The 26,159-nt window shown below is 57.0% G+C and overlaps 8 protein-coding genes across 8 annotated transcripts; 4 read left to right on the top strand and 4 right to left on the bottom strand.

Annotated features, from left to right (window-relative positions):
- Window positions 1–512: 512 nt before the first annotated feature.
- On the bottom strand, window positions 513–4,667 carry STU1 (suppressor of tub2 mutation; the record flags this gene model as incomplete). Its single annotated transcript, XM_028619998.1, has 9 exons — window positions 513–788; window positions 840–1,504; window positions 1,545–3,187; window positions 3,231–3,325; window positions 3,395–3,541; window positions 3,581–3,637; window positions 3,675–3,917; window positions 3,963–4,537; window positions 4,598–4,667. The coding sequence occupies 9 exons, from the start codon at window positions 4,665–4,667 to the stop codon at window positions 513–515; spliced, it is 3,771 nt and encodes a 1,256-aa protein (XP_028478970.1).
- Window positions 4,668–4,893: 226 nt separating this feature from the next.
- On the bottom strand, window positions 4,894–6,301 carry EHS24_004415 (uncharacterized protein; the record flags this gene model as incomplete). The annotated part of the gene is made up of 6 exons (XM_028619997.1): window positions 4,894–5,615; window positions 5,654–5,786; window positions 5,837–5,903; window positions 5,941–5,982; window positions 6,044–6,145; window positions 6,213–6,301. 6 exons carry the CDS (start codon window positions 6,299–6,301, stop codon window positions 4,894–4,896), a joined length of 1,155 nt encoding a protein of 384 aa, XP_028478969.1.
- Window positions 6,302–6,649: 348 nt separating this feature from the next.
- Window positions 6,650–10,439, top strand: EHS24_004414 (uncharacterized protein; the record flags this gene model as incomplete). Its single annotated transcript, XM_028619996.1, has 5 exons — window positions 6,650–7,480; window positions 7,530–7,587; window positions 7,631–9,071; window positions 9,111–9,650; window positions 9,704–10,439. 5 exons carry the CDS (start codon window positions 6,650–6,652, stop codon window positions 10,437–10,439), a joined length of 3,606 nt encoding a protein of 1,201 aa, XP_028478968.1.
- A 219-nt stretch (window positions 10,440–10,658) lies between these two features.
- EHS24_004413 (uncharacterized protein) lies at window positions 10,659–19,183 on the bottom strand (the record flags this gene model as incomplete). Its single annotated transcript, XM_028619995.1, has 8 exons — window positions 10,659–10,936; window positions 10,993–11,080; window positions 11,127–12,582; window positions 12,623–14,416; window positions 14,473–15,388; window positions 15,430–17,131; window positions 17,172–18,162; window positions 18,231–19,183. The coding sequence occupies 8 exons, from the start codon at window positions 19,181–19,183 to the stop codon at window positions 10,659–10,661; spliced, it is 8,178 nt and encodes a 2,725-aa protein (XP_028478967.1).
- Window positions 19,184–19,965: 782 nt separating this feature from the next.
- Window positions 19,966–21,650, top strand: EHS24_004412 (uncharacterized protein; the record flags this gene model as incomplete). Its single annotated transcript, XM_028619994.1, has 3 exons — window positions 19,966–20,040; window positions 20,103–20,701; window positions 20,756–21,650. 3 exons carry the CDS (start codon window positions 19,966–19,968, stop codon window positions 21,648–21,650), a joined length of 1,569 nt encoding a protein of 522 aa, XP_028478966.1.
- Window positions 21,651–21,710: 60 nt separating this feature from the next.
- On the top strand, window positions 21,711–22,934 carry EHS24_004411 (uncharacterized protein; the record flags this gene model as incomplete). The annotated part of the gene is made up of 5 exons (XM_028619993.1): window positions 21,711–22,302; window positions 22,346–22,573; window positions 22,615–22,784; window positions 22,824–22,867; window positions 22,907–22,934. The coding sequence occupies 5 exons, from the start codon at window positions 21,711–21,713 to the stop codon at window positions 22,932–22,934; spliced, it is 1,062 nt and encodes a 353-aa protein (XP_028478965.1).
- A 132-nt stretch (window positions 22,935–23,066) lies between these two features.
- EHS24_004410 (uncharacterized protein) lies at window positions 23,067–23,933 on the bottom strand (the record flags this gene model as incomplete). The annotated part of the gene is made up of 6 exons (XM_028619992.1): window positions 23,067–23,096; window positions 23,162–23,206; window positions 23,255–23,613; window positions 23,652–23,753; window positions 23,794–23,822; window positions 23,872–23,933. The coding sequence occupies 6 exons, from the start codon at window positions 23,931–23,933 to the stop codon at window positions 23,067–23,069; spliced, it is 627 nt and encodes a 208-aa protein (XP_028478964.1).
- A 1,611-nt stretch (window positions 23,934–25,544) lies between these two features.
- EHS24_004409 (uncharacterized protein) lies at window positions 25,545–25,975 on the top strand (the record flags this gene model as incomplete). Its single annotated transcript, XM_028619991.1, has 3 exons — window positions 25,545–25,747; window positions 25,801–25,925; window positions 25,965–25,975. 3 exons carry the CDS (start codon window positions 25,545–25,547, stop codon window positions 25,973–25,975), a joined length of 339 nt encoding a protein of 112 aa, XP_028478963.1.
- Between the last annotated feature and the right edge of the window lie 184 nt (window positions 25,976–26,159).

Genomic DNA, 26,159 nt, shown 5'->3' with positions numbered 1-26,159 from the left:
GCTGCGGCCCGGGGTGAAGTGGCGCTCTCACCTCGGCCACCGGTGTGGATTTGCTCGGTTAGTGACAGAGGTCCCCAGGGAAAAGTGCGAATTGCTTATCAGATACTGAGAATCTTTGGCCGCTCTGGGACAGTGTACGTCCGAGAGTGCGGACCATGTGTGGGTGCAAGTCACCGCCTGCGGGCTCGGGTGGGGGGGGACGCACGTACGTAATCCCTCCAGCCCCAGCCCACGAGGTGCCGGCCAAACGCGCGTGCGTGATCGCACAACAGAAAAAGGGTCACTCACCGAGAGCTTTCCCTGATAGTCACCGCAGTGGTCGCCGGTTTTCCGATAGTTCCTCCTAAGCTACTACTGCACCGTCCCCCTCTGTTGTTCCCCCTCAGCGATGCCCGAAGTGAGTCAGTTGGCCGAGGCTTTGACGCGCGCGCAAGTTCAACTTGGAGGAGAGAGCTCCGTGGGTACATGAATAATAGTAGTGGAATGAACTGCAAGACGTCACTGCGTTACGGTCACTTCCTCACGCGGGCGCCCTTGGCGAGCCCTCCAACAAGCTCGTCCAGCACCGAGCGGCGGCGCGTAGCGTCCTCTTCAGAGTCAACAGGAGGCTTGCCCATGACGCCGTTCTGCTGCATGAGGTAGGTGACAAAGCTGCGCTGCCCAGCATTGAGGCGAGGGAACAGTGCGAGGGTGTGCACATCGTTACTGAGCATGCACTGGACCGCCAAGATGAGGCGGTGGGCGGCCTGACGCGCAGCTACGCCATCGGTCGACGTGAGTGCCAGGGCCTAATCTAGTCAGCCACCAAAGCCCTTGAAACTTGATTGCCGACGACTTACTGCCATGACTTGCTTCTCCAAGCGCTTCGCCTCGAGCTCGACGACCTCCTTGGGCAGGTGGATTATGCACATGCCCATGGCGTTGAGGCCAAAGTTGTAGCCTGCTGCGATAGCCCGCTCGCCGTGCACTTCATTTTCGCCAACCTTGTTGACCTCGGAAATGTGGGCGGCCAAAAAGCGGTCCAATGCTGAATGCAGGAGTGATAAAAGGAACGGAGGATCGCACACCTCGGTCAGGAGCGATACGAGCGAGTTGGTAGACTCGAGGATCACGGGGTTGGTCGACGACCGCAGTTTGAAGACGGCATCCAGCAAGGCGTCCTCGCGGGTCTCGCAGAGACACCACTGGTTCTGCACCATCTCCCACAGGAGCACCACAGCCTGCTCCAGGAGGCCAGCCGGCTGCTTGGGGTCCAGAAAGACCATCAAGCCGTCAAACATCCGGTCAAAAAGGGCACCTTCCTCCCACATTGCACGGCGCTGAACAATCTCATTCCGATCCGCGTCTTCCATGTCTAGCGGTAGGGCGTTGTTGGTCGAAAACAGGGTGAGCTTTTGCAGGTTTTTGAGGGTCGGCGTGTTGGAAAGAAGACCGGTAACGTCCTCCTGAACACAAGGTGCTGCATTGCCCGTCTCGCTCTTGAGAGGACTGGCCTGTTCGATGACTGGAATGGTCAGCGGCATTTCTCCTTGATAATAACTCACGGTTAAGACGCTGGTTCCACCAGCTACGCTCGTATGCGCGACTGTGCAGCTTTTCCAACAGGCGTGGGGTCATGGCCCTTGGGGAGTCCTCCCAGGACGGACGACGACCACCAGACCCATTAAACTGCGGGCGCTGCAATAGGCCTGGTCCTGAACGAGGTGGAGCACGAACAGGCGTAATCGGGTCAACGGACAGCGGTTGTTGGTCGTCATCAAAGTCGAGTAGTTGCTGGGCAGCAGACAAGCCCTGCGCAACTTGGGCCCGACGTGCCTCATCCTCTGGGTCAATGGGCGACTGATCAAAGAAGGCGTTCCGCGACGGTGGTGTCATGTAAGGTCCAGATCCGCGACGACCGTCCTGAGGCGACAGACGGTGGGCATCAGGGGTGGTGAGACTGTGGAGGCTTGGCGAGACGATGCGCGGCTCGTTGCCTCGAGGAGTCCTCGGCAGGTAGGCCGAGTTTTGCAATGGCGTGCGGACTGCTGCCGATGCCTCACTGGATGGAGCGCTGGCCCGAACACCCGCCTGGCGGAGAGACTGCATCGACTCTAGGAGCGACGGCGGGCTGCGAGACATGCTTCGGGCAAGGCTGGGCGACGTTGACCTGGTTGACGCACTAGACGACTCGGCAGATCGAGCATTTGGCGGTCGAGGGAGAGCAGATGACGATGTGCGCGAAACGTGGGTCTTCCTTTCCGAAGCCTTGCGGTCATTCAAAGGCGACACCTTGGGTAGAGCAGTAAGACTGGGAGCCTTCCTGTCGGCCAGTGAAGGAGAGCCGTCCTTGTTTCCAAGACTGGTCGGGTAGGCCTTTGGGCTCTTGGGGCTCGACGACACGGGAATATGTGACATCTTTGGGCCGCTGGGGGAGTTCTTGGCACTCTTGGGAGTAGGAATCTGCGACCTGGGTCGGCCGTTGGTGGGCCCAGAAGTCGAGACGGGGGTGTGTGGGCGCTGTGACCCGACGTCAACTTCCGAAGGCGCCACTGTCTCCTCTTGAGTTGGCCCCGCGGGAGTCCAAACAGCAGGTACCACATCAGGTTCGAAAGTCGGCTGCACTCGCAGTCCAGGAGCAGGCGTCTCGGGAAGAGGGACATTGGCAGGTGACGGCGCGCTATGCTTCCTTTCGGCAGCCAACTCGGCGGCCTTTGCGCGCTTTGCTGCCAGGATGGCACTCATTGCTGAACTTGCTCGCGGCTTGGAAGGAGTGGTCTTGACAACAGCAGCGGCAGCGGCATCTCCAACAGCGGGATTCGCCTTTTCGAGTTGCTTTCTCGCTGTCCCGTCCAGACTGTCCAGCATAGCAGCGCCTTGTCGTGGCCAGGCATTGTGAAAGCTCCAGAAGGCGGCACGAGCAGTTTCACGGACTTGGGGGTTGGTATCTGCGAGACAGCGCTTCAGCGACTGTTCCAGTTGGTCAACAGCGCCTGGGGTCGACTCGACCGCTGACGTGTGCTTGCTAGCTTGGGTGTCGAGGAAGGTTTTAAGGTGACTCGTGCCGTATTGGCGTGATTGGACGCTCTTCTCCTGGAGAGCGGCGGTGATATGAGAGATCAAAATACGGGGCGGAGTGGTCGAATACGTAATGATTGCCGTGACGCCCCTCTGCGATTTTTCGGCAATGATACGCTTCGTGAAGCCACTGTAATGTAATGTCAGGAGCAGATCAAGGATCAGTAACCTACGACATCTTGGCAAGGGTGGGGAGGAGTTGTTCAACCGAGGGGTCAAACGAAGGTCCCAAATCCTCGGCCAGCTCTAGGACGAGCGAGCACGCATGCTGGGCCACTGTCGTGCGCAGACTCATAAGCTAACTGTCAGCATATACCCCAACGAGATGGTGGCTCACAGTCTTAATAATGCCGTCCAAGACACCGTGCTTGAGACCTTGCACGAAGGAATCTGGCTGCTGCTCGAAGACTCCGCCTCGCAGCATGCCTCGAATACGGACCACAGCGTTCTCTCGCGGTCCCCAATTGTGCTCCGTCTCCTTGCCCTGCAGATGTCAGCATGGTGGTAGCTAACATCTACGTACCTCAAAGTGCGGCACCATGGCCTTGAACTCATTCTCCAGATCCTTGGCATTCGCAATCTGGGGTTCAGCAGTGATTTTGGCAGGTAAAACTCACGTAAACCTTGGGTATGTCCTCTGGAGTGGCAGCATTGGACTGCGGCGCAGACTCTCGTGACTGTGTTCCTTCGGCCTGGGATGCATCTGGAGTGCTAGTCTTTGACGTTGTTGTGCCTCCGAGAACACGCTGAATGATTCCATCTGCGATGGACTTGCGGACATTGCGCTGCAACATGAGCTTTTTGAGCTCGGAGCGGGCAGCAGGTGGGGTTGATGGGGGCGACAAAAGGGCCACGACAGTCTGCAAAAGTAAGCAACCAGGACGATGTTTAGGGTGGAAACTTACCTCTCTCGCCTGATCGCGCACTCCACCATCACTGTCCTCCAAAAGGCTGACCAGCGCGGGCAGCCACGGCTTGAGTGGCAACTTGGTAGACTTGTCGGCCCTCATGGTAAGGAGCATCTTGAGGATGACAATCTTGGCACGGGCGCCGCGCCCAGCCAGCGTCTCCTTGACAGCGTGTTCCCAAACACCTGCCACGCTGTCCTTGTCCTTGCCCTTGCTCGATGATGGACCAGACGGAGGTTGGCTTTCGGTGGCATAACACTTGCGTCCCAGCAGGGCAATCGAGTCTCCAGCGGGTTCATGGACCTTGTCCTTTGGATCATTGACACGCTCAAGAAGGCTGGGAAGAAACTGGTGCAATGCAAGGCGCAGGTGGGGCGGCGAGGAAGTGGTCGGGATGAGCGGAATGAACACGGGAAGGAAGGAGAGGGAAGAGGTGACCAGGAGATGAGCTGGTGAACGTAGAAATGGTGCGACCAAGAGTGTGACGGCGTCGATAGTTCTCTCAGGAAGGATGGAGACCGTTTCCAGCTTGAGGCCCCAGAGCTGGATCAGGTTGACCTTCTTGTCGACATCTGAGGTCGAGTGTGAGCGTGAGAGGAACGTGGACCTTGTTGGCTTTGTTGTTTACTTACCTCCGGCACGGAGGGAGGCCAGAAACGATTCCACCTCGTCCTCTGCAACTACGGTCTGTGACAGTGCCATAGCCTGTGAGGGTGTGAGTATGTGGTGTCGGTTGATCAATGGTTGCAAGCAGGCTAGTTGGTTGCAACAGTGGTGACGCGCGCAGTGGATTCAACGGCGCGGCCGGGCGGCGAGGCGACGCGCTCGGCTTGCCCTCAATGAGTGGGTGGCCATTTGCTCCCGTCAAAGCCCGAGACAACATGGTACATGGTGACCCCAAACGTGTGATGCATGAAACCTATCCGATCTACAACTCTGCCTCTATCAAGATGCGCCTCACTCCTTGCCGAAGGAACGTGAGGTTGTACTCGATCATGCCCCTCCGTGCGTTCCAAGTGTCCGTGTGGAGGAGAGCCACGAGTGCCAGCTGAGGAGTGAATTGCCACAACGTAATCGTGCACTTGGGCATCAACTGTATCGAATGGGTCATCCAAGCCTCGTCGGTGTCCTCGCCCTCCCACCATTGCCGGGGCTCGGAAGCGTCCTCATCCTTGTCGACTGAAGCGTCCTCATCCTTGCCGACTACTTCCGTGTCGGGGGACTGCAACGCGGGGGGCGACCGCAACACCTTGTAGAATTCGCGAAACTGCAGGAAAGTGGACAGGTAATCAACAACCTGTTCCATTGTTGCTTCGTTGCGGTGACGGTTGTCCGTGGCAAGCACGACCCGGGATCGAAGGTCAAACAGATACGAGTTGTCCATGCCCGAGGTCTCTGTAAAGTTTAACAGGAGAGCCTCGACGGCGGGAAGCATCTCCATGATTCCTTGGACAACCTTGCCCCATGCGTCCCGCAAAGAGACGTCGTGTACGCTTGTCATGTCATACTTGATCTCCGATGTGAGGTGGTTGAAGATGCTAATGGTCGTTTCGCGGTCGCACAAGTCGAGTGTTGTGTAATCTTGCAAGCTCATGTAGTGAAAGTCGTCCAACTCGTCGGTTAACGCACGTTGGATTTCACTGTAGTTCTCTACACATGTTAGTCGGCGCAACAGTGATCTCCCTCACCATCTCTGTAGTCCTCGGAAAGGGACTCGGCCTTGTGGATAAACACAAAGAAGTTCATGGCAGGGTTGGCAAAGTATCCTCGCAAGATGATGTGAGCCGCCTGGCGAACTGCTTCGTGGTACGTGTCTTCTTGCTGCGAAAACGTTAGTATAAAGCGACCATGCGGTGCCGAGGCCTACTCACTTGCATGTCTACAACGTACACCAAGGTGGAAAAGGCAGAAAGGGGAACGTCAAGCTGGTCGAGGTCCCTGCACCCGTCAGTGTAGGCAAAAGGGAATCACTCACAGACTGGCCGGGGTGTCATAGATCTGCAACGGCACGATGGTGCTGGGAAGCTTTAGCTGCTGCCGGTCTCGGAGTCTCGGACTGGGGTTGAAGAGACACTCACTCGTAGTCTATCTTTTCCACCTTTTTGGTGATGCCAATGTATGTGACATCCTTGACAGGGAGGTTTTGGAAAACAGACTTGATGCAAGATGACTTTCCAGACCTGTTTTCTGTGAGCCTTACGTCACACACCAGTGTATACCAGTGTACCAGTGTGGTGGGAGACGTACTTTCGTCCGCCGGTGACCAGGATCTTTTCACGGTGGGCAATGTCAGAGCCATTGTAGCGGTCTGACGCCGAGACGGGATGGAAGGACATGGGGGTTGTGGGTGGGTGGGTGTATAGGGGTCGACGGAGAGTGCCAGAGGAGGCCGACGATATCGACGATTATTACCAGGCGCGCGAGCTCGAGCCCACACGCGGCGTTGACGTCAAGTCGCGTCAAGTCGTGCCAGTTGCACAGTTGCCTCGGTCCGTCGTCCCCGCGCATCGGAAATTAATGAGCCTGAGACATTTGCTTCCGCACACGCTGCCTCTCCCCTACGACGCGCCTTCCCTTTCATTGATTCCACCGGCTGGACGCGTCTAGAGAGACCACCATCACCATTGCCTCCATTGTCGGCCTCCTTCACCACTACATACATAGCGCCTGCCACGCCTGCCACCATGAGCGTGTCTCCTGTCCCAAGACGGACATATGGTCGTACTCGCAACACCGCCGTCGACGCGGCTGATTCGTCCAGCGAAACGCCTACCTCCCTTGTTTATGTCCCCACCGACATGGGCCCAAGCGCGTCCCCCAGCAAGACACTCCTCAACAAGTTTACTGCTCGCCGGACAGAGTGGCTTGATGGACTCAAGGAGCCGCAGACGTCCGAGTGGGACGATCCAGAAGATATCGAGCTCACTGACGCCGAGGTCAAGGCGACCATGGAGCGACTCAGGAAGGACAAGGCAGGCGACAACAACCACACACCCAGAGCTCTTGTCGCTGCCGTGAGCTCGTCCTCGCTCTCCGCCATTCCCCCGTCTTCCCCTCCAAAGGTTTCTTCGGCCCTGAGACGTCAGTTGGCCAACCAAGGTCCCAGAGCCCTCGCCGCGACGGGTAGCTCATCATCGCTGTCAGAAATTCCTCCCTCCTCGCCACCAAAAGTATCGGCAACAACACCCAGAGGCCACACAACCCGTGGGCCATCGCCCTCACTGTCATCAGCTGTTTCTTCTTCCTTGAACTTGTCATCTACCGACAAGTCAATCGACGATGAGCCCATGCCGTCCGCGCGGAGACCAAAGCGAATTGTCGAGTCTGACGACGACGGCACGGACACTGATCGTTCAACAACGCCCAAGGCCGCAACAACAAAGTCGCGTGTGGTCCTTGGAAACGATGAGCACGACGAATACGAAGTGGACCAGACAATTGTCAATCCCTTTGATGACGAGGATGACGGTGACGACATGTCTCCTGTGAAGAACAAGCCCAATGCGCACATTAAAGTGAGGGTGCTAATTCTCCACACGACATCCGCTGACACACTCTCTACAGCCCTTGAACAAAGTGGACCGTGAAATGTTGCAAAGGGACATTGAAAGGGCAGCACGAGGTACGCTGTCATACAGGCATTGTCCAGCAACTGACAGGTTCAGACCAATTCGTGGAAGCGTCCCGCCCAGAGGCCAAGGTTCGTCCTGTGTCAGCCTGGATGACCAGAGCTCAGAACATTGCCAACAACGCGTCACAACCTGTCCGGCCCTCGCCACCTGTGTACCCTTCGGACGACATACAACAGTTCACTCCTAGCTCAGGCCCAAACAACCGGCGCGAGCGTCTCCCTGCCAAGGTGGCTGCGACGTCATCTCCCACTCCGGGGCCTTCCAAGGTCGCATTCAACTTGAAGGACTTCGATGACGATGACGAGGAAGATGACACTCTTCACGGAAGCCTCAACCGTAGGATTGAGGCGCGTGGCAAACAGGACCGCTTGAAGGAAGCGAAACTCAGGGCTTTGGCGGCGATGAACACCAAGACCACTGCGTTCCCAGTCGAGGACGACGACCTCATCATCATTCCCGAACCCAAGCCAGAGGAACAACCGAGGCTCGCATTCTCCAACCACAAGGGTCCCGATGCCCGTGGAAAACATGCAGCCAAGAAAACAACGACCGAGACGCACATGGTGTTTGCTGGCCGCCAATTTGGCCACGCCGATCTCAAACAGGCAAATGGTGGAGCACGACCTGCCGGCCAAAAGAAAGGCCGCGACCAAACGGTCACCTCCCAGCAGGTCGAAGCCCAAATACTTGCCCGACACCAAGAACAAGTGCGGAGCATTGTAGAGAAGAAGGAAGCCCTGTATGGCAAGGGAAGACAGCTGCCCCCCAAAGAAGTCCTCGACTTGTCCAAGGTACTGGCTCAGCGTTCTGCCTCCCCGGACGTTGTGGCGGACAGCGACGATGACGATGACGACTATGCGCCTGAAGATGCGGACGACGAGGCAGACGAAAATGAGCGGGGCATGATGGACATCTCGCAAACCGAGTCGTCGCACGTCGACGCAATCTCAGACGAGATGGAAGGCGACGATGACGACAAGGAGAACAACCCTGGAGCATCCATTGCCCCAGAGGAAGAGGATGAAACGCCATTGCGTTTGCCCAATATACGCTCAACACGTCGCCGGGTCAACTTCGCCTCAGACGACGAGGACGAGACCCCCGTCAAGCACGATACGGCCCTACGAGACGCCGTTGAGGGTCGAATCAACGCCGGCCCGGCTGCCGGTAGTGCCCAAGCTGCATCTCCCGGCTTTGACATTGCGTTTGGATCTGGATCATTTGGTGGTTCCGGCGGTTTCTCGCAGCTGTTTAACGAGACCCAGGCCCCCGTTGGCGCCGGGGGGGACGGGTTTGCCGCTCTGCGAGACATTCCCGAGGCTGGCTTCCTTCCTGCACATGCCCTTCTGCCCAGCGTAAACATCTCCGAAACCCAGAAGAGACGCGATAATGCTCTCATTGCGGGCGAAACGGAGAATGCCGAACCTCATTTACCTCAATCTACCAAGAAACAGCAGTACCTCAACTCCCAAGGGTGAGTAGACGCATGAAGGGACATTTGCTAACACAGCAGCTTCTTCACCCAAACCCGTCCTGGAGGCCGCAACTTGACTCAGCCGGACGAGCATCTCGAGGTGGAGATGGACGACTATACCCAAGTCCCAACAGCCATCATCGAGGCTTCGTCGACACTCATCAACTCGTCAACCAAGGGCACTGTATCCAGTCCGACCCAGGGGAGCACCGAGACGTTCGTTCGACTTCGCCGTCGTACGTCGCCCGTGGAAGGTGAAACACAGGTCCATTCCCCCAGTCCTCCGCCTGCTCCTCGCCCCCGCAACGCCTTTGATGCTCTACGCGCCGGAGCTCGGCAGGCCGGTGCCCACGGTGCCCATGGCCCTAATGATATCGATAAGCGCAAACGGCCAGGATTCCTCGATGAGCAGGCCGAGGAGAGCGACGAGGACAATGCCTGGGGCTTTACCGGGGGCAAGGATGACGACGAGAATGACGATGACCTCGACAACGGCTACGTCCCCGACCTGCTAGATGACGCCAACGTGACCGAGGAAGAGCGGACTCGACTGACTGAGCTCAACGCCGAGAGGTTCCGGTACGTGGTAGAAAGACGGGTTGGACTTCTGGCATTTGCTGACATGCCTATAGGCAGGTCGAACAAGAGGATGATGCGCGGCGCGAGGCAGAGGCCAAGAAAGTCACGGAAGGTCACTACCGTACAAAGCGGCGCGGCAACGATTTCTTGTCCGACGAGGAGGATGAGGGCAACAGAAAGATTCGCCTGAACAAGAAGCAACGACGTCAACGCAAGCTTGACGGCGAGGATGGGCTCCAGAAACTCGAAGGCGAAGAGAACGTCTTCGCGGCTGTGTACAATGAGGACCTCACGTCCGACAGCGAGTTGGACGAAGCGCCACCTTCACCCACTACATTCATGTCGCCCGAACATGGTGGACTCTCCCTGCGAGAACGGAGGGACATGCTTAGCATACGTGCTCGTCAGAATACCACGGGTGTGGCTCGTCGTGAACTCTTCCCGGAAGATCTAGACGAGGAAGACTCGCAGTACGCCATCTCGAACAAGCCACACGTAACAACCACAACCGAAGCTGGTGAGGCGAACGAGCTTGAACTCAACCCCTCCTCAGTCCGCCGCAATCCCACCGCGACCCGCTCTACGGACCGCTACGCCAAGTTTGTCAGCGAAGAGACACTCAACCCGCGTCGCAACGGTGCTGCCGGAGGTGTGTCTGTCGTTGTCGCCAAGACCACAACGGTTCAGCAATCTCGCCAGAGCAAGGGCGGCCACTCCAAAGAATCGACGAGGACAGTCACCCGACAGGCCTCGAGCATTCACTTTGATAGGGCGGATCGGTTCCGTTAGTGCAAGATATATATATAATTGGGGAGCTGCGGTGAGCGAGTCTCTTTGTAGAATGCAGGTCCTATATGCATAGCTCGTGGACGTCATGATATTACTACAACTTGAATGGTATGAAACGAACGTCTCCAAGTACTGCAGTACAGCACACGCGAACAGGAAACAACTAATATTCACAGGGGATGAACGTGTCTTGGAGGAAGCGGGTATGGGTAAAGCCCATTACGTAGGAACTGGTGACGCCTCGGCCGTGACAGTGGTTGTTGAAGCGCCGAGAACAAATCCGACCTTGGCCAGACACTTGACCAAGTCGGCCTTGGAGAAGGGCTTGGGGAGGACTGCCGAAAACAGCGTGCCTTCCTCGGTCACGGCGTCGTCATAGGCAGTTGCCGCGACGATGGGGCAGTTCTGGTTGGGATTCATGGTGGAGCGGATCATGCGAGCCACCTGTTCGCCGGTCACGAAGGGCATGTGCATGTCGAGGAAGATGACATCGAATTCTACACCAGTCAGCCACGAACAGTTGTGACACCCCCACACAGTGGACAATACTCACTGAGATTTCCTGTAACAGCAAGGGCATCGGGGCCCTCTCGGACGCAGACGCATCTACATCCTAACCTGGACAGCAATGTCTCGAGGATCTGTTCGTCAACAACGGAAGAGCTGGTGCCCACAATCATGACGTACCTTCTGAGAGATTGGGTTATCTTCAGCAATGAGCACGTCCATTGCACGTTGAGAAGGTGGGTTTCCGACCGGGGCAACAATGTGCACGTTACTGGCTGGCGCTGACTGCTGTGCCTGAGCCTTGATGAGGTCCATACTCGAACTGCGCTCCGAAGCAGAAGCACTCGAGCTTGAACCAGCACGGAAGCGGCTGGCCGACGAACCCAGGCGTCTGCCGTCGTCCTCAGTTGACTTTACGCGACTCAAGGCGTTGAGATCAGAAGGTCGTCGTGCGTGCAGACTACCGGATATCGTTGACGACGACAAGACTCTCGACGGCGTGCTAGCGGCAGACGAAGTCGACGTCGATGGTGACGGCGGCGCATTCAGCCGGGACCCAGACCTTTGACGGCGATGTTGCCTAGCAGGAAGATCCTTGGCAGAATCGGAAGACGATGCCCACGATGCTGCCATCGAGTCAGACCTCATCTTTCGGATCACGTCGTCGTTCGCCTGCTTTAGAACGGGGAGGTTCTTAAACGTGAAGGCGCCAAAGTCATCTGACGGCGAATGGTCGTCGGATGGGGCAGTGAGACCTGGCGAGTGATGGGGAACGTTGCTACCCGAGGGCTTGGGGACCTTTGGCGAAGTTGTCTCGTCATCGTGGAACGCATTGTTGGCACCACGCAGATCGAAGTAGTCGGTGGACTCCGGGTCGGTGCCGTCCGGAACGAAAATGGCTGGATTGCTGGTAAGGGTACCCCAGTTGACGCCAGCGAAGAAGGCGTGTTGCTTTACCTCGTCTGCGCCACGCGCACCAAGTCGCTGTGTTGGGTTGGTGCACATGAGCCGATCCATCAAATCGTGAGCTTCAGCAGGAACGTCCATTTCGTCGTCATGCCAGTTGATACGCCGCGACACGATATTGTCAAACACCTTTTCTGCAGTCTCGGCGTGGAACGGTGGAAACCCATAGAGAAATTCGTACAGGACGACACCGACTGCCCACCAGTCGACCATGCGATCATCTGTGCCACCCCCCAGAATGCTCTCAGGGGCGAGGTAATCCGGGGTACCAACCACGCGAGGTGGCTCCGTGCCCGAGTTGGACGCGCCGGCGTCGGAAGAGCTTTTGGTTGCTCCTGACAACTGGCGGAGATGGCGAGGAACCAGTGCCGACTCGGAGCCACTCGATTCATCAGCCGACCCGCTTTCTGACACGTGAGGGAAGTACGAGTGGCTGAGGTTGGAGGTCGTTGGAACGGGCAAGAGGTCGGGCGACAAACTAGGTGAGTCCGTAGACGACACTGACGATCCGCGGCGGGGGCCAGCAGAGCTGCGAAGCGCGGACTGCTTGAAGTAAGGAGGCCGGGGGCCACCAATTTGACGATTGAGGAGACCAATCTTGGACAGACCAAAGTCAGTCAGCTTGAGATGACCACGGGAGTCGATGAGTAGGTTGTCGGGCTTGACGTCGCTATTTCTGTCAGTAAAACTGTTGCTTTGATGTCACGTACCGATGGGCAACATTGCGGGCGTGCAGGTACTCGAGGCCAAGGACGAGTTCACCGGTATAGTTTCTCGCCCAGTCGACAGGTAACGATCCCAGAGTCTTGACAAGGGTAGCACAGTCGCCTCCGTTGAGGTACTCCATCACGAGGTAGAGGTACTCCTTGCTCTGGAAGGAGAAGAATAGCCGGACAACATATGGCGAGGTTGCCTGATTCATAAGAATCGTACGCTCTGCCTTGACATTGGTGATCTGATTCTTGGCAATCATGTCTGACTTTTTAAGTGTCTTGATCGCGTAATAGTCGCCAGTCGCGACCTTTTTGGCGAGATACACTGCTCCGAAAGCACCACGACTGATCGGCTTGATGATCTCAAAGTCCTTGATAGACGGCTGCGCGCGCGAACCAGGGAGCCCGCTCGAGGTTATACGAGGCGACATTGGCGCATCACGGACAGCGGAGGAAACACGGCGAGCATGCCCTTTACCAGCGCGATCGCTTGGGCGTATAAGTGGTGACAGCGACGACTTGCCAGATAAAAGACGAGTGGAGTTATCAATCGACCATGGTTCCAAGGTGGCGATGGTGTGGGGGACAGGCGTCGGTGACAATGTCGGGGGCTCGGTAGCCGCTGCAGTTGCTGTGACAGTAGCTGACGCAGATACCGGAGCAGCAGATGACGGGGGAAGTGGGCGGCTGCCTTCTTGCCGCATGGGGTGGCCTTGAGTAATGGGCAGACGTGCCAGGGGAGCGATCTTCCTGTGACCCGGCGAGGTTTGCTCCTGACCACCAGCCAGGGCAGGCTCGGTTGACGATGTAGTGTCAACGCCATCCGAGCCACTATCCGAGGCTGTCCCATCGTCACTGTCTGCGAGCATCTGGTTGACCTTGTCTTCCCATTCGTGACGGGTCTTCTCAGAATAGCGGATGGTGCTCTGCATGCGCGCGATGGCCTTTTGCTTGAGGCGCAGTTGGTCCTCGACTTGGGTGAACAGGAGGCCCAGTGCCCGGTCAATGGTCGCAGGCTTCTGCCACCGGGTGATGCGCAACAGCTTCTCCTCCGATTGCGGCGAAATGTACCTTTGGAGGTTGAAGGGGAGATCGGCCTCGTCCTCTTGCACTGAAGGAGCTTCGATCTGCTTTCCAATGGCCAAGATTGTGCACACTTCTTGGAGGTGTTCCAGATCCACTTTTCGGAGTTCCACGCCTTGGGGGTCTGTCGGCGTGTAAGGGTTGGCGGTGACTGAGTCTGGCAGAGTGTAAAACACCACATCCTGGTGCTGGGCTGGAACCTGGGTTGCACTTTCGATCTCGGCGTTGAGCTTCACGACAGTCTGTTGAAGGTCTCCTAGCACCTCGTCGATTTCGGCAATCTCCGCCTCCAGACGGTGGACAGCGTCACAGGTCTCGTTGTGCTTTTCAAAGAACCACACAACGATCTCACGCTCGCAAATACGGCACAAGACACCCTCGGTGGAGATGTTGCCGTCGCGTGGGAACACGGCGTCGGTAATGTTGTCCACTTGGATTGCGGTCACAGGCTTCATGACCCACATTGTGTGTGATGGGCCAATATTGTCACGAATGAGCATGCCCACGCCCTCGAGTTCGATGTAGACGGGTCCTGGCTGGTGACCTTCGGGGGTGTCATCAATGTCGTGGACCTCGAAGCGGAACCTCAGTTGGGCGGTGTTGTTGTCGTCTTGGAGCAAATTCTCAGTCGCCTCAGCAAAATATGAGGTGTCTGCTGGAGCGAGAAGGTCCGTAATCGGCTGCTCGATAACTTCCTCGGGTTCACGACTGTGAACGGGACAGTCAGTATAATTTCCCAAACAACAACGGGTTGATGAACGTACCCAATGACCTCAAAGATAGCGTCGTTAACATAGAGGATTTCTTGACCTTGGAGGCTGAGCTCCATGACAATGTTGACGCTCTTGGCCTGCTCTGCCAAGGTTCGGAGCTCCTCGATCGCATGACCAGTCTCGTCCACAACTTCGTCAGGTGGCTCGGCTGACTGCTGGTCGCTCTGCTGCCCAACAGACGGCAACGCAACAGTGTCTGCTGTGACTGTGGATGGATCCCGTGCTGGCAAGAGCATCGGCGAAACAGACAAGGCTTGGTCGGTTCGAACAGGTTCGAGGTCAAAGTGGGGCGTATCCTTGGCTGGGCGCAAAACGAATGACAAGGGTTCGTTCTCATCATCGTCAAAGTTCCAGAAGCCCTTTTCAGCCTCCCACCAGTCGAGCACACGGTTGAGGGTTGCAACGGCCATGAGAATGTCGACATACCAGTCTCGGCCAGGCCAGTCCTCGTGGTCGTCCCAGTACTGCCCAGTCTTTTGCAGCTGTTGGATAAACTCGGCACAACGTTTTGGACGGGAGATGAGACTATCCACAGACGCGTCCATGACATCTGCTGACAAGATGATGAGGTCCTGGAGAGCCGCAAGGAACTTCCGGTCCGCCTCGAGCGCTTCCTCCAATGCAGGCTGGGCTGCGAGGAGGGAGCGGGTCTGTGGCATCGGAGACCGAGACCGCGATGTCGAGCGCGAGCTCGGCGTCGACTGCCCGTGATCGAGATGCAGACGGGAGGGCTGTTGTACTTCGCGTGCGCCGACTCGGGGCACAATACTCGGTCTGCGGCGGCTCATCGAACGACGGGGGCTCGCCGGGACGCTTGCCAGTAATGCAACACGCCGCGACGGGCTGGACATGACGTTCGCCGAGGACAAGGACATGGAGCCTCGGCGACTGGGGCCACGAGACGAGACTAGGAGTGTCAGCTCGCCGCTCTTTCACAAATATACGTACAGCCACCCAGTGGAGGAATGCTCTGCTCATCCTCGCTGTCGGCAGCGTCAATGACCGGCGAGTCGCTGAACGTGTCAAAGTAGTCACGCCGTTGGTCTTCGATAACGTCCGCGGCCATCATACGCTCCTCCTCAAAGAGTTGAATGGTGGCAATGATCCGTCGAAGTGTGGTATCGCATTGTTCCTTGGCTGCCGTCAGGCGTTGCTTGATATGTTGCCGGACTGAGGCGACAGTGAGGTCTGCACCTGGAGCTACAGGTTTGTCGTCCTTGCTAGTTGTCGGAGCCGTAGCCGTGGAGAGCAAGGGCGAAGGTGTCAGGTCCCATCTAGGCACACCAGCCGCCAGCCCAGTACTGCCAAAACCGTAGGAGGAGGATCGCGATTCGGTCTGGTGATGTGTTTGGAAACCTAAGACGGACGTTTTGTCACCAGTGCTACCAGTGCCGCCAGACGAGCCGGTCGCCCGCGAACTCGGGGTCCTCTCAGACGCGCGTGGTGCAAGTGAGCTAGGCTCCAAATCCAGCCGCAACGACGGTTGGTTGCGTCTGGCCTCCAAGCCGCTACGCGCAGCAGATCCCCTATGTAGCTGTCGTGAATCTTCTATCTTGGCCGGCGGTGGGGGCGGCAGCATAGAGGCAACAGAACTGATCATGGTAGGGGGCTCAGTGCCGGTCGAAAAGCCTTCAGTGTTCGCGAGTGAACTGCGGCGGAGCTCCATATGGGATGTAGCAGGACGGACTGAGCGACCAGAGGAGGACGATACACGACGGGCAATTTCGGGTGGCATGAGGCCATGGCCTAGAAGCGTTCCGCTTGACTTGTCGCTACCACGACGACTTTGCGGCGCCGACGGAATTCGTGGTTCGGGGTACAGAACAGAGGTATTGTAGCGCTGGTGCAGGGGTGCTGGCTCCGGCGTGAAGTTACTCTTGACAGAATTCCACCAGCCTTCCATCTTGTTGACCAGGTTCTTTTTGCGCTTGACCGACGCCAAATGAGAGTCGCCAGCCGAAGACTTGACAGATCCACCAGACGATTGACGTGGTCGCTCCAGGAGACTTGAGCGTTTGGGGTTTGGTGATGACATTTTGTGGTCAATTGCTGACATTGTTGACCGAATCGATAAACTGCGACGGCGGAAGGCCAAGCCTGAGGAGTATTGCGGGGCTGCCGAGAGCGAATCGTCGTGGGAAGTGACGGGCGTGAGGGAAAGGGCGTCACCGCCCATCAATGGTGCCGGTGCAGTGTCGTATTTGGCAGGGTCTCGGTCGACAGTAGGAGACGTCGCACTGCTGCTGGGCATAGAGCTGCTAGGCATGGGCGGTCCATCACGCACAGTGGCGGCATTCGTTTCTGCACGAATCTTCTCGGCCTTGTACGACTTGTAACAGTCGTACCAGTCGACCCATTCGATTCCAGCAATGGAGCCTGTGGCCGAGCCTTGCTTCTCCATCTTGACGCCGCCATACTGTGCCGGAGGTCCATCTTTATTCGAAAGCTCGTGCCCAACATCGCTGCCTGTAGCAATCTCGCTGACAGCTGAGTCAGGCAAGGTGCTGGAGCCTCCGCGCGGGTGATAACCAGAGGTCCGCCATTCAGTAACACCCCAAGTGTGACCTGGCTGGTCCACATAGGATGCGCTGAGGCGAGACGGGGCAGCCGCCTCGGTGGGGCTGCTCAACATCGGGGGAGCGCTTCCTAACTAGAGAGCATTAGACACACGTCACGTTGTATCAACTCACAGATGTGTGGGGTTTCCACCTTTGAACCTTGGCTTGCCTGCTCTGCATGATCATTGTCGCATGGCTGGCTGCATCTCCGATGGCGGATGACATGCCAGCAAGGTCCATTGCCAGCCCACTTCGCTGACCAACAGAGCGAAGGCGAGACTCAACAGGTCGCCCAGGAAACCCGACAGACCCTGGAGTACTGTGGCCTTGGCTGCTACCAGCATCCAGGCGCAGACCAGTGCCTGTGGAAGACGAGTCGTCGGCGTCGGCCGATCCAGGTGACATGGAATGCGCTTGGGGCGGAGTGGCGGGTAGCGTTAATGGACTGGTGAAAGCCTCGTGGACTGACGCTCGAATACGCTGTTGGCGAGAGGTAGTGAAGGGGTCGCCAAGCATATCCGGTGATGCGGACAAGGACGGCGATATGGCGGCATGTCCGGCAGCACTCGACGTCGAAGGCGACGACAATGGCGACATACCGGCCACTTCCACAGCATCGATCCACCTGTGGGCGGTTGGAGACGTTGAGATACTAAAGGCGCCGGGTGGCAGAGAAGTGAAGTTACCCAACGCCTGCTTGCGCATCGATGCCACCCCAATAGCCCTGTCCGAATCTGCGGGTGAGGGGTTTGGAGTGGAAATGGATGCGGTCGAACTTGGAGTCTCCCCCTGCTGCAATGGTGGTGTCATGGACGCCGTCTTTATCAAGTCTGCTGCAAGACGAACGCTGGTCGGCACCCTGTTCAATCGAATAGCAGTGCCGCCAGGTGTAGGTTGCTCGAGCGCCAGGCTGGACTGGCCACCGCTCAACGGCACCTCGGACCAAGGCGATGGCAGAGGGTTGAGAGGCGACACCATGGACGCCGACGAGGACAGGGTCGGAAGACCTGACGAGGCAGCTGTCCCATAACCTCCACGCGCAGTGGGTGACGGTGGCGGGAGTTTTCGCAAATCGATTGACGAAGGCCGAAGGAACTCGGAAGCTCGGCGTTGTCGTGGCGCGCTATGGAGAGTCAGTGCAGATCGACTAAACTGTCCGAAGACAAGGGGCAAACAGCAGAGGCAACATACCCCGAAACTGGAATAGGAGAAGACAGCTCTCGCTTTGGGCTTGGTGACCTGAAGACCTCCTTGCTCTTGCCCTTGTCCTTTGATGGAGCCGGGGGTTCCCAGTTGGAGGCCCAACCCAGACCAAGAATGTTGGCATCATTATCACGTGAGAGTGATGAAGAAACCGCAGAGATTGGCCGTGGGGCTGCGAGCAGCTCAGGTGCTGGTTCGAGTTCAGGACTGCCAAAGGCAAGAGGACTGGAGCCACCAGCGTTGCCTGTTTCTGAACGAGTGCCCATGCCGCTGGAGCCGCTGACACTGCCTTGACGAGAACGGCTCGGTGATGGGGCTTGCTTTTGAGTAGAGGATGGGCGAGGAGGTGAATTCTTGGCCGAGGGGGATGGACCTCCGGCGAGAACCGACCCGCTTCCCGATCGCTTGACGCGGGTCATCAACAAGCCACCTGGGGTGAGGACCTGTCTTGACTGCGGTGGACTGGGTGGCCGTGACAGCGACCGACGTGACGACGAGGGAGAAGTCGACTCGCTGTTGGAGGCGGTCGACTTGCCCTTGGAAGCTGGCCGCTTGAGTGGAGAGAAACCAGCGCGGTCGGCGTCGTCGTCGTCATCGCCGTCCTCGACTGCATTGTCGTTCTCATTGTCAGAGTGTTGAGGTGACGAATGAGGTGACGACGACGATGAGGAGGAGTCCGATTGCGATGGAACAGTGATTGCTTGCGCGAGTGGTGAGGGAAACGAGGGGGTAGCACCAAAGACACCCGACTTGCGACCGAAAGCCTGGGTCAGACTCGACGGAGCCGCCGGGGGAGTGGGTACTTGAAGAGTTGTTGGAGGAGGAGGGGCAGGTGGAGGGGATACTGATTGTTGGGGGCTTGGAGAGTGTCGAGGTGACGAGGACGGTGATGATTCTTTGTCTCGGTCCTCGTCGAGGTAGAATACACCCCCGGTAGACATTGTGACTGGTTGGATAAGCAAACAAAGTTCGTTTCGTCTGAGGTGCACCACTAACAGAAAGTGGGATGGGAGCCGACAAAGTGTCTATGGGGTTAGCCACAGGAGCGGATGTCGTTGGGCACTCACAGGGGCGCTGGTTGGGACTACTCCCAGGCCGAGGATGAACCTCTCAGAAGTGCATTTCCGGCCAAGGAGTGTGCAGAAGGTGTGTCGATGTCGCTGGTGCGTGTGTGTGTGCTAAGATTGGCTCCAAATGCCGACGGGTCTGGCGCAATGGCAATGTGGGGCACGTTTTGGTAAGGAGCTGGGATGGAGGGGTGAGAGGCGAACGCTGTGATGTGTTGTCTACACGACCCTCAGGTGGGCAGATGGAGGCGAATACGAGGTGAGAGGGACGAGGAAAGAAAGATACAGCTGTGGGTGTGTGTGGTGGCCGTTGGTGGTGGGTGGTGGTGTTAGTTGTGGGCCTGGCGCCGGGGGGAAGGGGGGCTGGGAGAGGCGAGAGGGGGAACACTGGTACCGGGGGGGCGGGTGGCGGGAGCATATACAACACCACACCCAATTACAAATATGGCCCCCACCCCATTACCCCACATTTACCCCCGCTATTAATTGCCACCCAGCCCCCCCCTGCATATTGGATCAGCAGGCTTGTTTGTTTTTCCGCCAGCTGGGCCGGCTTCTTGGTATCAACATCCAACCCGCTTTTCATCATTGTCCACTCCCTTTCGTCCTTTCATCCAACCACACACAAGTCCCTCCACGGGCACCTCTCACACACCATGCCAAAGACTCGCGCGTACACGCGTGAGGAGCTTAGAGGTCTCCGCCGCGCAGATCTCCAACGCCTTTGCAAGGTCCGTCGCCCTGTGGCCGTGTTATAAATGGCCCAATGTTTACTGTTTCTGACTCATTTCAGACCTACGACATCAAAGGCGCCAACGCAAAGTCAGAAGTCTTGGTGGAAACCCTCGCCACCTACTTTACCTCCCCTGCATATCTCTCATCTCCACGTCCCGAGCCGCGAACCCGCCCAGCCTCGAGATTACACGTCCCCCACCGCCCTCTCCACACACTCACCAGGCGCAACCCCAAGGTGAAATCACCTCTAACCGTCCCCACAACAAGCTCTGTGTCTCAAGCCATCCCCCCAGTTCCCGTTGTCGTGGAGGCTCATCACACGACCCCCGCCATCCCCTCTACGCTGGAGGCGGGACGCACTGCGAACGAAGCGGCCGCCGCCACCAGCTCCAATGATTCCGATGCCCAAACAGTGTCTGCTTTGCGCCAAGAAATCTCGCAGCTCAAGGAAACAGTGGCCAACTGGGAGGAGCAACAAGAGGGCATCGTTTCCAAACTCGTGGAGGCCAAGTTTGCCGAGTTCATTGGCATTGTTCAGCGCCAGCTAGCGGTGGTAGAGGAACGTGAAACAGCCCTCCAGAAGCGGGAACAAGAGCTGGACGCTGCCTGGGCGCAGATTCGGCGGGGCTTGATTAACAATAACACGACCGATGAGCAGTGAGTGTCTCCTTTTGTGTGATGACAACGAGTATACACTGACACCGTATGTAGCCGTTCAGCAACCATGGCCGTCCCTGCGGGCTCTGTCTCCAGGCTGGCGAGTGGGAAAAGGAAACAACAAGCGGTGGATTCCACCGGCTTTCTTGGTGATGAGCTCCAAGGAGATCCCAAGCGCGCGCGCCTGCAGCTGGGCTCCTCCCCGCACACTCCCCCGCCAGCCCTTCAGGCTGATGCCTCGTCGACGTTTGTTCACATCGGCACTTCGTCATTACCCCCTCCGCGTACACCATCCCCTGGCCATCAAGGCACTTCCATGGACCAGTCGAGGACTCCACCTGTTGATCCCAACAATTTAAACTGCCCTGTCTTCTCCACCACGCCCCGCCCCCCTCGCGAACCATCCAGTCCAACCACCGACCACTTTGCTCGACCTGATGGCCCGCCCCCAATCCTCACCCCTGGCGGACCTGGCTTTAGGGCGGCCCGATCTCGCATGGACCGTTCTGTCCGGATGTTGTCCAAGGCCCAGTTTGACCTGAGTCACATCACCGACGAGGACACCGAATCGTTCCTGCGGCCAATCCTCATCCGCAAGGACCGTACGGTTACACCTCCGGCCTTGAGTCCCTCTCCATCCATCGGTGGTGACAACTTTACCTACACGCCGCTTCCGATGCCCAGCAGCAGCCTTGCGGCAACGTCGTCCGTCGCAGGATCGTCGACGACAACATGGGACAAGCCCCCGCCCCCCGTCTCCTCTCCAGGTCGCGAGTACATGGACATTGCCCTCAACGGCCTGTCCAACCCAAACGACACGATGGTCACTCCAAACTCGCGCACAATGCTTGGGACGGAGCGTTACCATGACACCAGGTTTGGCGACGAGCCTGTCGTCCCGTGGGCCAGCCCCACTGTCGACTTTGGACCTGCTACACCGAGCCACTAGCCTCAGACGCATGTTGTAATAAACACAGCCGTATTCCACGTAAACACTTGTACAAACGCTATGTCAATTATCGTCTCGTCAAGTTGCTTCTGGCAGCTGGCGCCTGGCTATCTCGGTCCACGAGTCATTCGGCGCAAGCCGATTTACAGGGTCGACACCGTGGGAAAGGGTTTACCCGCTCAACCCCCCGATTGCGTCTTCGATTCGGAGCCTTACCAACCGCCTCCACTTTGTGTCATTCTGCTATCACAGTGTCCCTTCCTCTACCACTCCACCCTCACCATGGTGCGGCTCATCCTCTTCAGCGGCTCCCAGTCTCCACTTCCCGTGCGTTACGCTCGCCCCAGCAAGCCGACATTGGCTATTCCACCTCTGGTGCACCGCGCACTCCACACCGCGCTGGACGCCCAGCCTCCATCGGCTCTCTTCGACAAGTCTGCCGACACTCTGGTGATCCCGAATCCCTCTGCCTTTGTCAAGCACACTTCAGGGGGTGACAAGGAGTATGAGGTGACAGTCAAGATTCAAGTTTCGGCTGCCACCCCCTCCTCTTACTACCAGACTGTCAAGGATGCTCTGCAGGTTCTGGCAGACAGGAAGGGTCTCGCTGCCGCTGACATCGTGCTTGTTGGGCTGCCCGATGGTGCGAACTGTGGGTGTAACGCATTCAGATCGAGTGCTAACGTTATCCCCAGCTGCCAATTGGGTAGACTTTTGGAAGTCTCTGGCGGACATTCCCAATGTCCAGCAGTGGGGTACGCTAAACATTCTGGAGCCAACACTTTTGAAGCTCAGCGATATTCGGGTGCCGTTTGCCAACGAGCTCAACGTTAGCGACTGCGAGAAACTGCCCAAGGACTACACCACCTTTGCCGCTGCCAAGGGCATCCAAGTTTGGGCCAGCGGTGGCAAGATTGGATCAGGTACGATTACGTGCCAGAGCGTGATGTCCTGACGTTCCAAGACCCTTTGCCAGCTGCGGACCTCCATAACTTGCTGCAAGAGTTCCAGCCTGTTGTGGCAGAGCTCGCACCCTCGGCCAACACGTCGGCGCTTTTGAGCCCTATCGGGTGCCAGGATGATGCGTTTGACGCGTCTGCCAAGACCGGCGTTAGCGTTAACTGGGTGTTGAGCGTGAGTAAATTGTCACAACGTTCCAGGCTGACCATGTAGTACACCTTGCTGTCCCGTACCCGCAACATTGTCAAGGACAAGGGGTGAGGCACCCAGTGAACTAGCCAAGGCTGACAGACCAGTTATATCATTGCCGCCGAGTTGGTCTGACCTTGACAAAGCTGCGGCTCTTGAAGCGCCAACCCAGAGTGTATGGTACTCTGGAACGTTTTGGTGCTCATTATTACATCATGTCACGTAGCGATGCTATCAACCTCGCGGCCGCCACACAGGTGTATACGTCTACGCTGAACCTTGCCACATGTACCTCTCCTTATTCAGAGCATTGAGAAAGACGAGCATCTGGGGATTGTAAGCCGAGCATCCATTGCACGCACCACGAACCGTCTGGTGCCGCTGTTCAGCTTGGCAGCGACCTTCATCTGTCTGTAAATAGGCGTCAGCTTTGGTGCCCTCGCGTCGATACCAACCTTCATCCAACCCTTCACTTTCAGAAGCTTGTCATAAAAATGACCCTCACAGCCGGGGCCGGCCTCCGCCTTGTCCTCGACGAGATAGCGCCCGCGAGCGCCGGAGAAAGCGGCACAGCGCAGGACCCCGATCGCCCCAATGGCGTCCAGGCGATCAGCGTCTTGCACCGCATGGAGTTCAAGACAGGTTTGGTGCCACGGGGTCCACTCGTTCGCCGCTTTCAACTTCTTCTCTGTCGAGTAAGAGACAGAGGGAACAATCTTGAATACCAGTCGCAGTTGTTGTGGTGACACATCGGCAGTCTTGTCAAAGACACTGCCTGTGAGTTCTTCCAACGAAGCACCTTGCGTATACTTGGCTGATGGTCAGAATTGAACGACAAAGGTTGGGGCTTACCGTCCGTAAGATCGTGCAACAAAGCGGCGAGCTCTACAACTAGGATATCCGCCTCTGGGAGTGTCTTGGCAATGGCAAGCGCCGTGTTCCGGACTCGGTCGACTGACATGTCAGCCCCCCACTACTGGCATCTGCTACCCACCGTGAGCCCAGTCGTGTGAAGGGTCGAACCTGTCGAACCTGTCAAGACGAACCCGTGCCATCTGGTTGTTCCACCTACTGGGCCATGTGGTCTTTGACCAAGCGTTCAACGGCCGCAATGAGGTCGGAGGAGGTAGACATGGTGCGTTGCGCGTCGGAGAGGCTGTGAGAGGTGAAGGTGGAAGAGTGGGAGGCACCGGCGCGCGCGCGCAACATAATGCGATCTCCGATCTCCGAGTCATTTCAAGGCACGGTTTGTTTTCACGGGAGCAAATTGAAACCCACCGCGCGGTGGCGCGTCTGGCTTAGTCAACAATGTCGCTGCAGGCGTGGCCTTTGACCATGCTCCAAAGTTTTCTTCGACTGGACAACCAGCGTGTCCCGAGGGGAGAGGAGAATATTCTGCAAAGGCCGAAAACAAATGGAGGCATTGAAAGAAATCAGTCTGCCACGGTCAAGTACTCATTACGATCAATACCAATACAGCTTGAATAGCACTGGGAGTCAGACTCATACCCACGGTAAAGAGTATTCGCGTGTTCTCTTGTTTTCTTTTTGTTTTCTCCTGTTTTCTTTTTGTTTTCTGTTCTTTTTGGCTATGGATGTTTTCTGTTGAATGAAAGCCTTGTTCCACCTACATCTTGATGTCATCCTGGGCCACATCGTCTGCAAGCCTAAAATAGATACAAAACAAGGGTGAACAGCACGCAAAGATCCTAAGCATGCATTATTTAATCAACAGCACGTTGGAAAACAAAAACAAAAAGACTTGGTGTACCATGGCACATCTTGCTATGTACACCGTGGCAAATAACTCAACTGCTGGGCAATGTTGGTTAATTAGAGGGGTCAACGCCATTTGCCCACAGACGTGTGGGGAGGAAGCTATCCGCCAAGTCATGGCCGAACAGAGGCAAAACAACAAGGGCACAATGCTGATATCTACAGATGATAGGGGGAATAGCGGGTTGCGGCCTGCAGAGGAGCGCTCATCCGCACACGGGACACTTTCGGTCAACCCAGCCGGTTTCAATCACTTTTGCTTTTGCTGACAGTGCCAGGTCCTTCTTCCCTCTAGTTTTTTGGGGGCTCCCAGTGATATCAGCGGCGTCCGCGGCAAGCCCTGGTGTCTGCTCTGAATGTCAACTATCCCTGGCTGCGCGTGGTGGAGGAGAATCCGTTTGTGGTGGTTAGTCAAGGCCAACGTGACGGGAACAAGGGATTGTGCGTCATACCAGGGGCAGAGAACACCATGTCCCACATGTTGTTGTCTCACATCAGGCCCCAATTTTTAAACAACAGCCGTTGCATTCCGCTCCTCCACCAATCGCCCCCTCCCCATCATGTTGTGCAGCAAGCATACGTACTCTTGCGATGGTGCTGTGTCTACACGGCTGGACTTGCGGAGCAGCGAACATTGTCATTACCCGCTGCGGATGAACAGGCGGGACGTGGCGGTGACGTCAGCATTTCCGGTGACGTCAAGTAGGTCGGATCGCACCTGTCGGATGGCAGAGTTTGCTCTCTACGGGACGAGTGTTGCAATCTCGTCCGCCTCCCGTAGACTCTTGCTGTGCTATATAAAGAAGTGCTTGAGGTTTTGCCACTGGCTCTCCACATTACGTCTTGTTTTCGCCTCTCCGACTCGCAACTACTTTGACAGCCCTTTTTTGAAAACACAAGCTGTAGGTCGTTAAAATCGGAGTGTTGAACTGCCACTGAATTTTGCAGTCTGCCACAAACAGCTATACAATGTCTGAGCCTTCGCAGTTCAACGGTCAGGTCAACTCGGTCCTCGGCTCTGCCAAGCAGATGGTCGGCGGTGCCATTGAGACTGCCTACTCGGCCGCTGGTGGCTCATCTGAGCCCTCGTCGTGGACAACCACAGGCAAGAAGCAGCACGCCGAGGGCGAAGCTGAGATTACCGCTGCTCAGACGCAAAACTACGCCGAAGGGTTAGTAGCAATGCGGTTTTCTATGACTAGTGGGCGATGCTGACACTTGGCAGCTTCGGTGACCGCCTCGAAGGCAAGAAGGATGCCATTGTCGGCGCCGTCACTGGCGACAAAGCCCAGGAGGTTGCTGGCAACGTCCAGCACGACAAGGGCAAGTTCCAGATGAAGGCCAACGACCGTGAGTGCTCTTTCCGTAAGTGCTGCTGCTAACAGGTAGCTACTGCGTAATGGGTGTTATATGTGTGTGTGTGTTTTGTTTCTTCAGAGTGAGGTGCGAACGAATGTGAGCGATGTGACAAAGTTGCCACAGGGAAGGGAAGCTGGGGCCCAGTCGCTTCCACACTGTGGCTTCATTCAGGTCAATGTACTGGGATATGATTGAGGCATGGGAGGCCGCTTACAGTGGTAGTAT

The sequence above is a fragment of the Apiotrichum porosum genome (assembly GCF_003942205.1).
Source record: "Apiotrichum porosum strain DSM 27194 chromosome Unknown scaffold_2, whole genome shotgun sequence".
In the NCBI taxonomy this organism is placed as follows: domain Eukaryota; kingdom Fungi; phylum Basidiomycota; class Tremellomycetes; order Trichosporonales; family Trichosporonaceae; genus Apiotrichum; species Apiotrichum porosum.
Note: the sequence above shows the minus strand (reverse complement) of the source record. Positions and strands in the feature narration are given on the sequence as shown.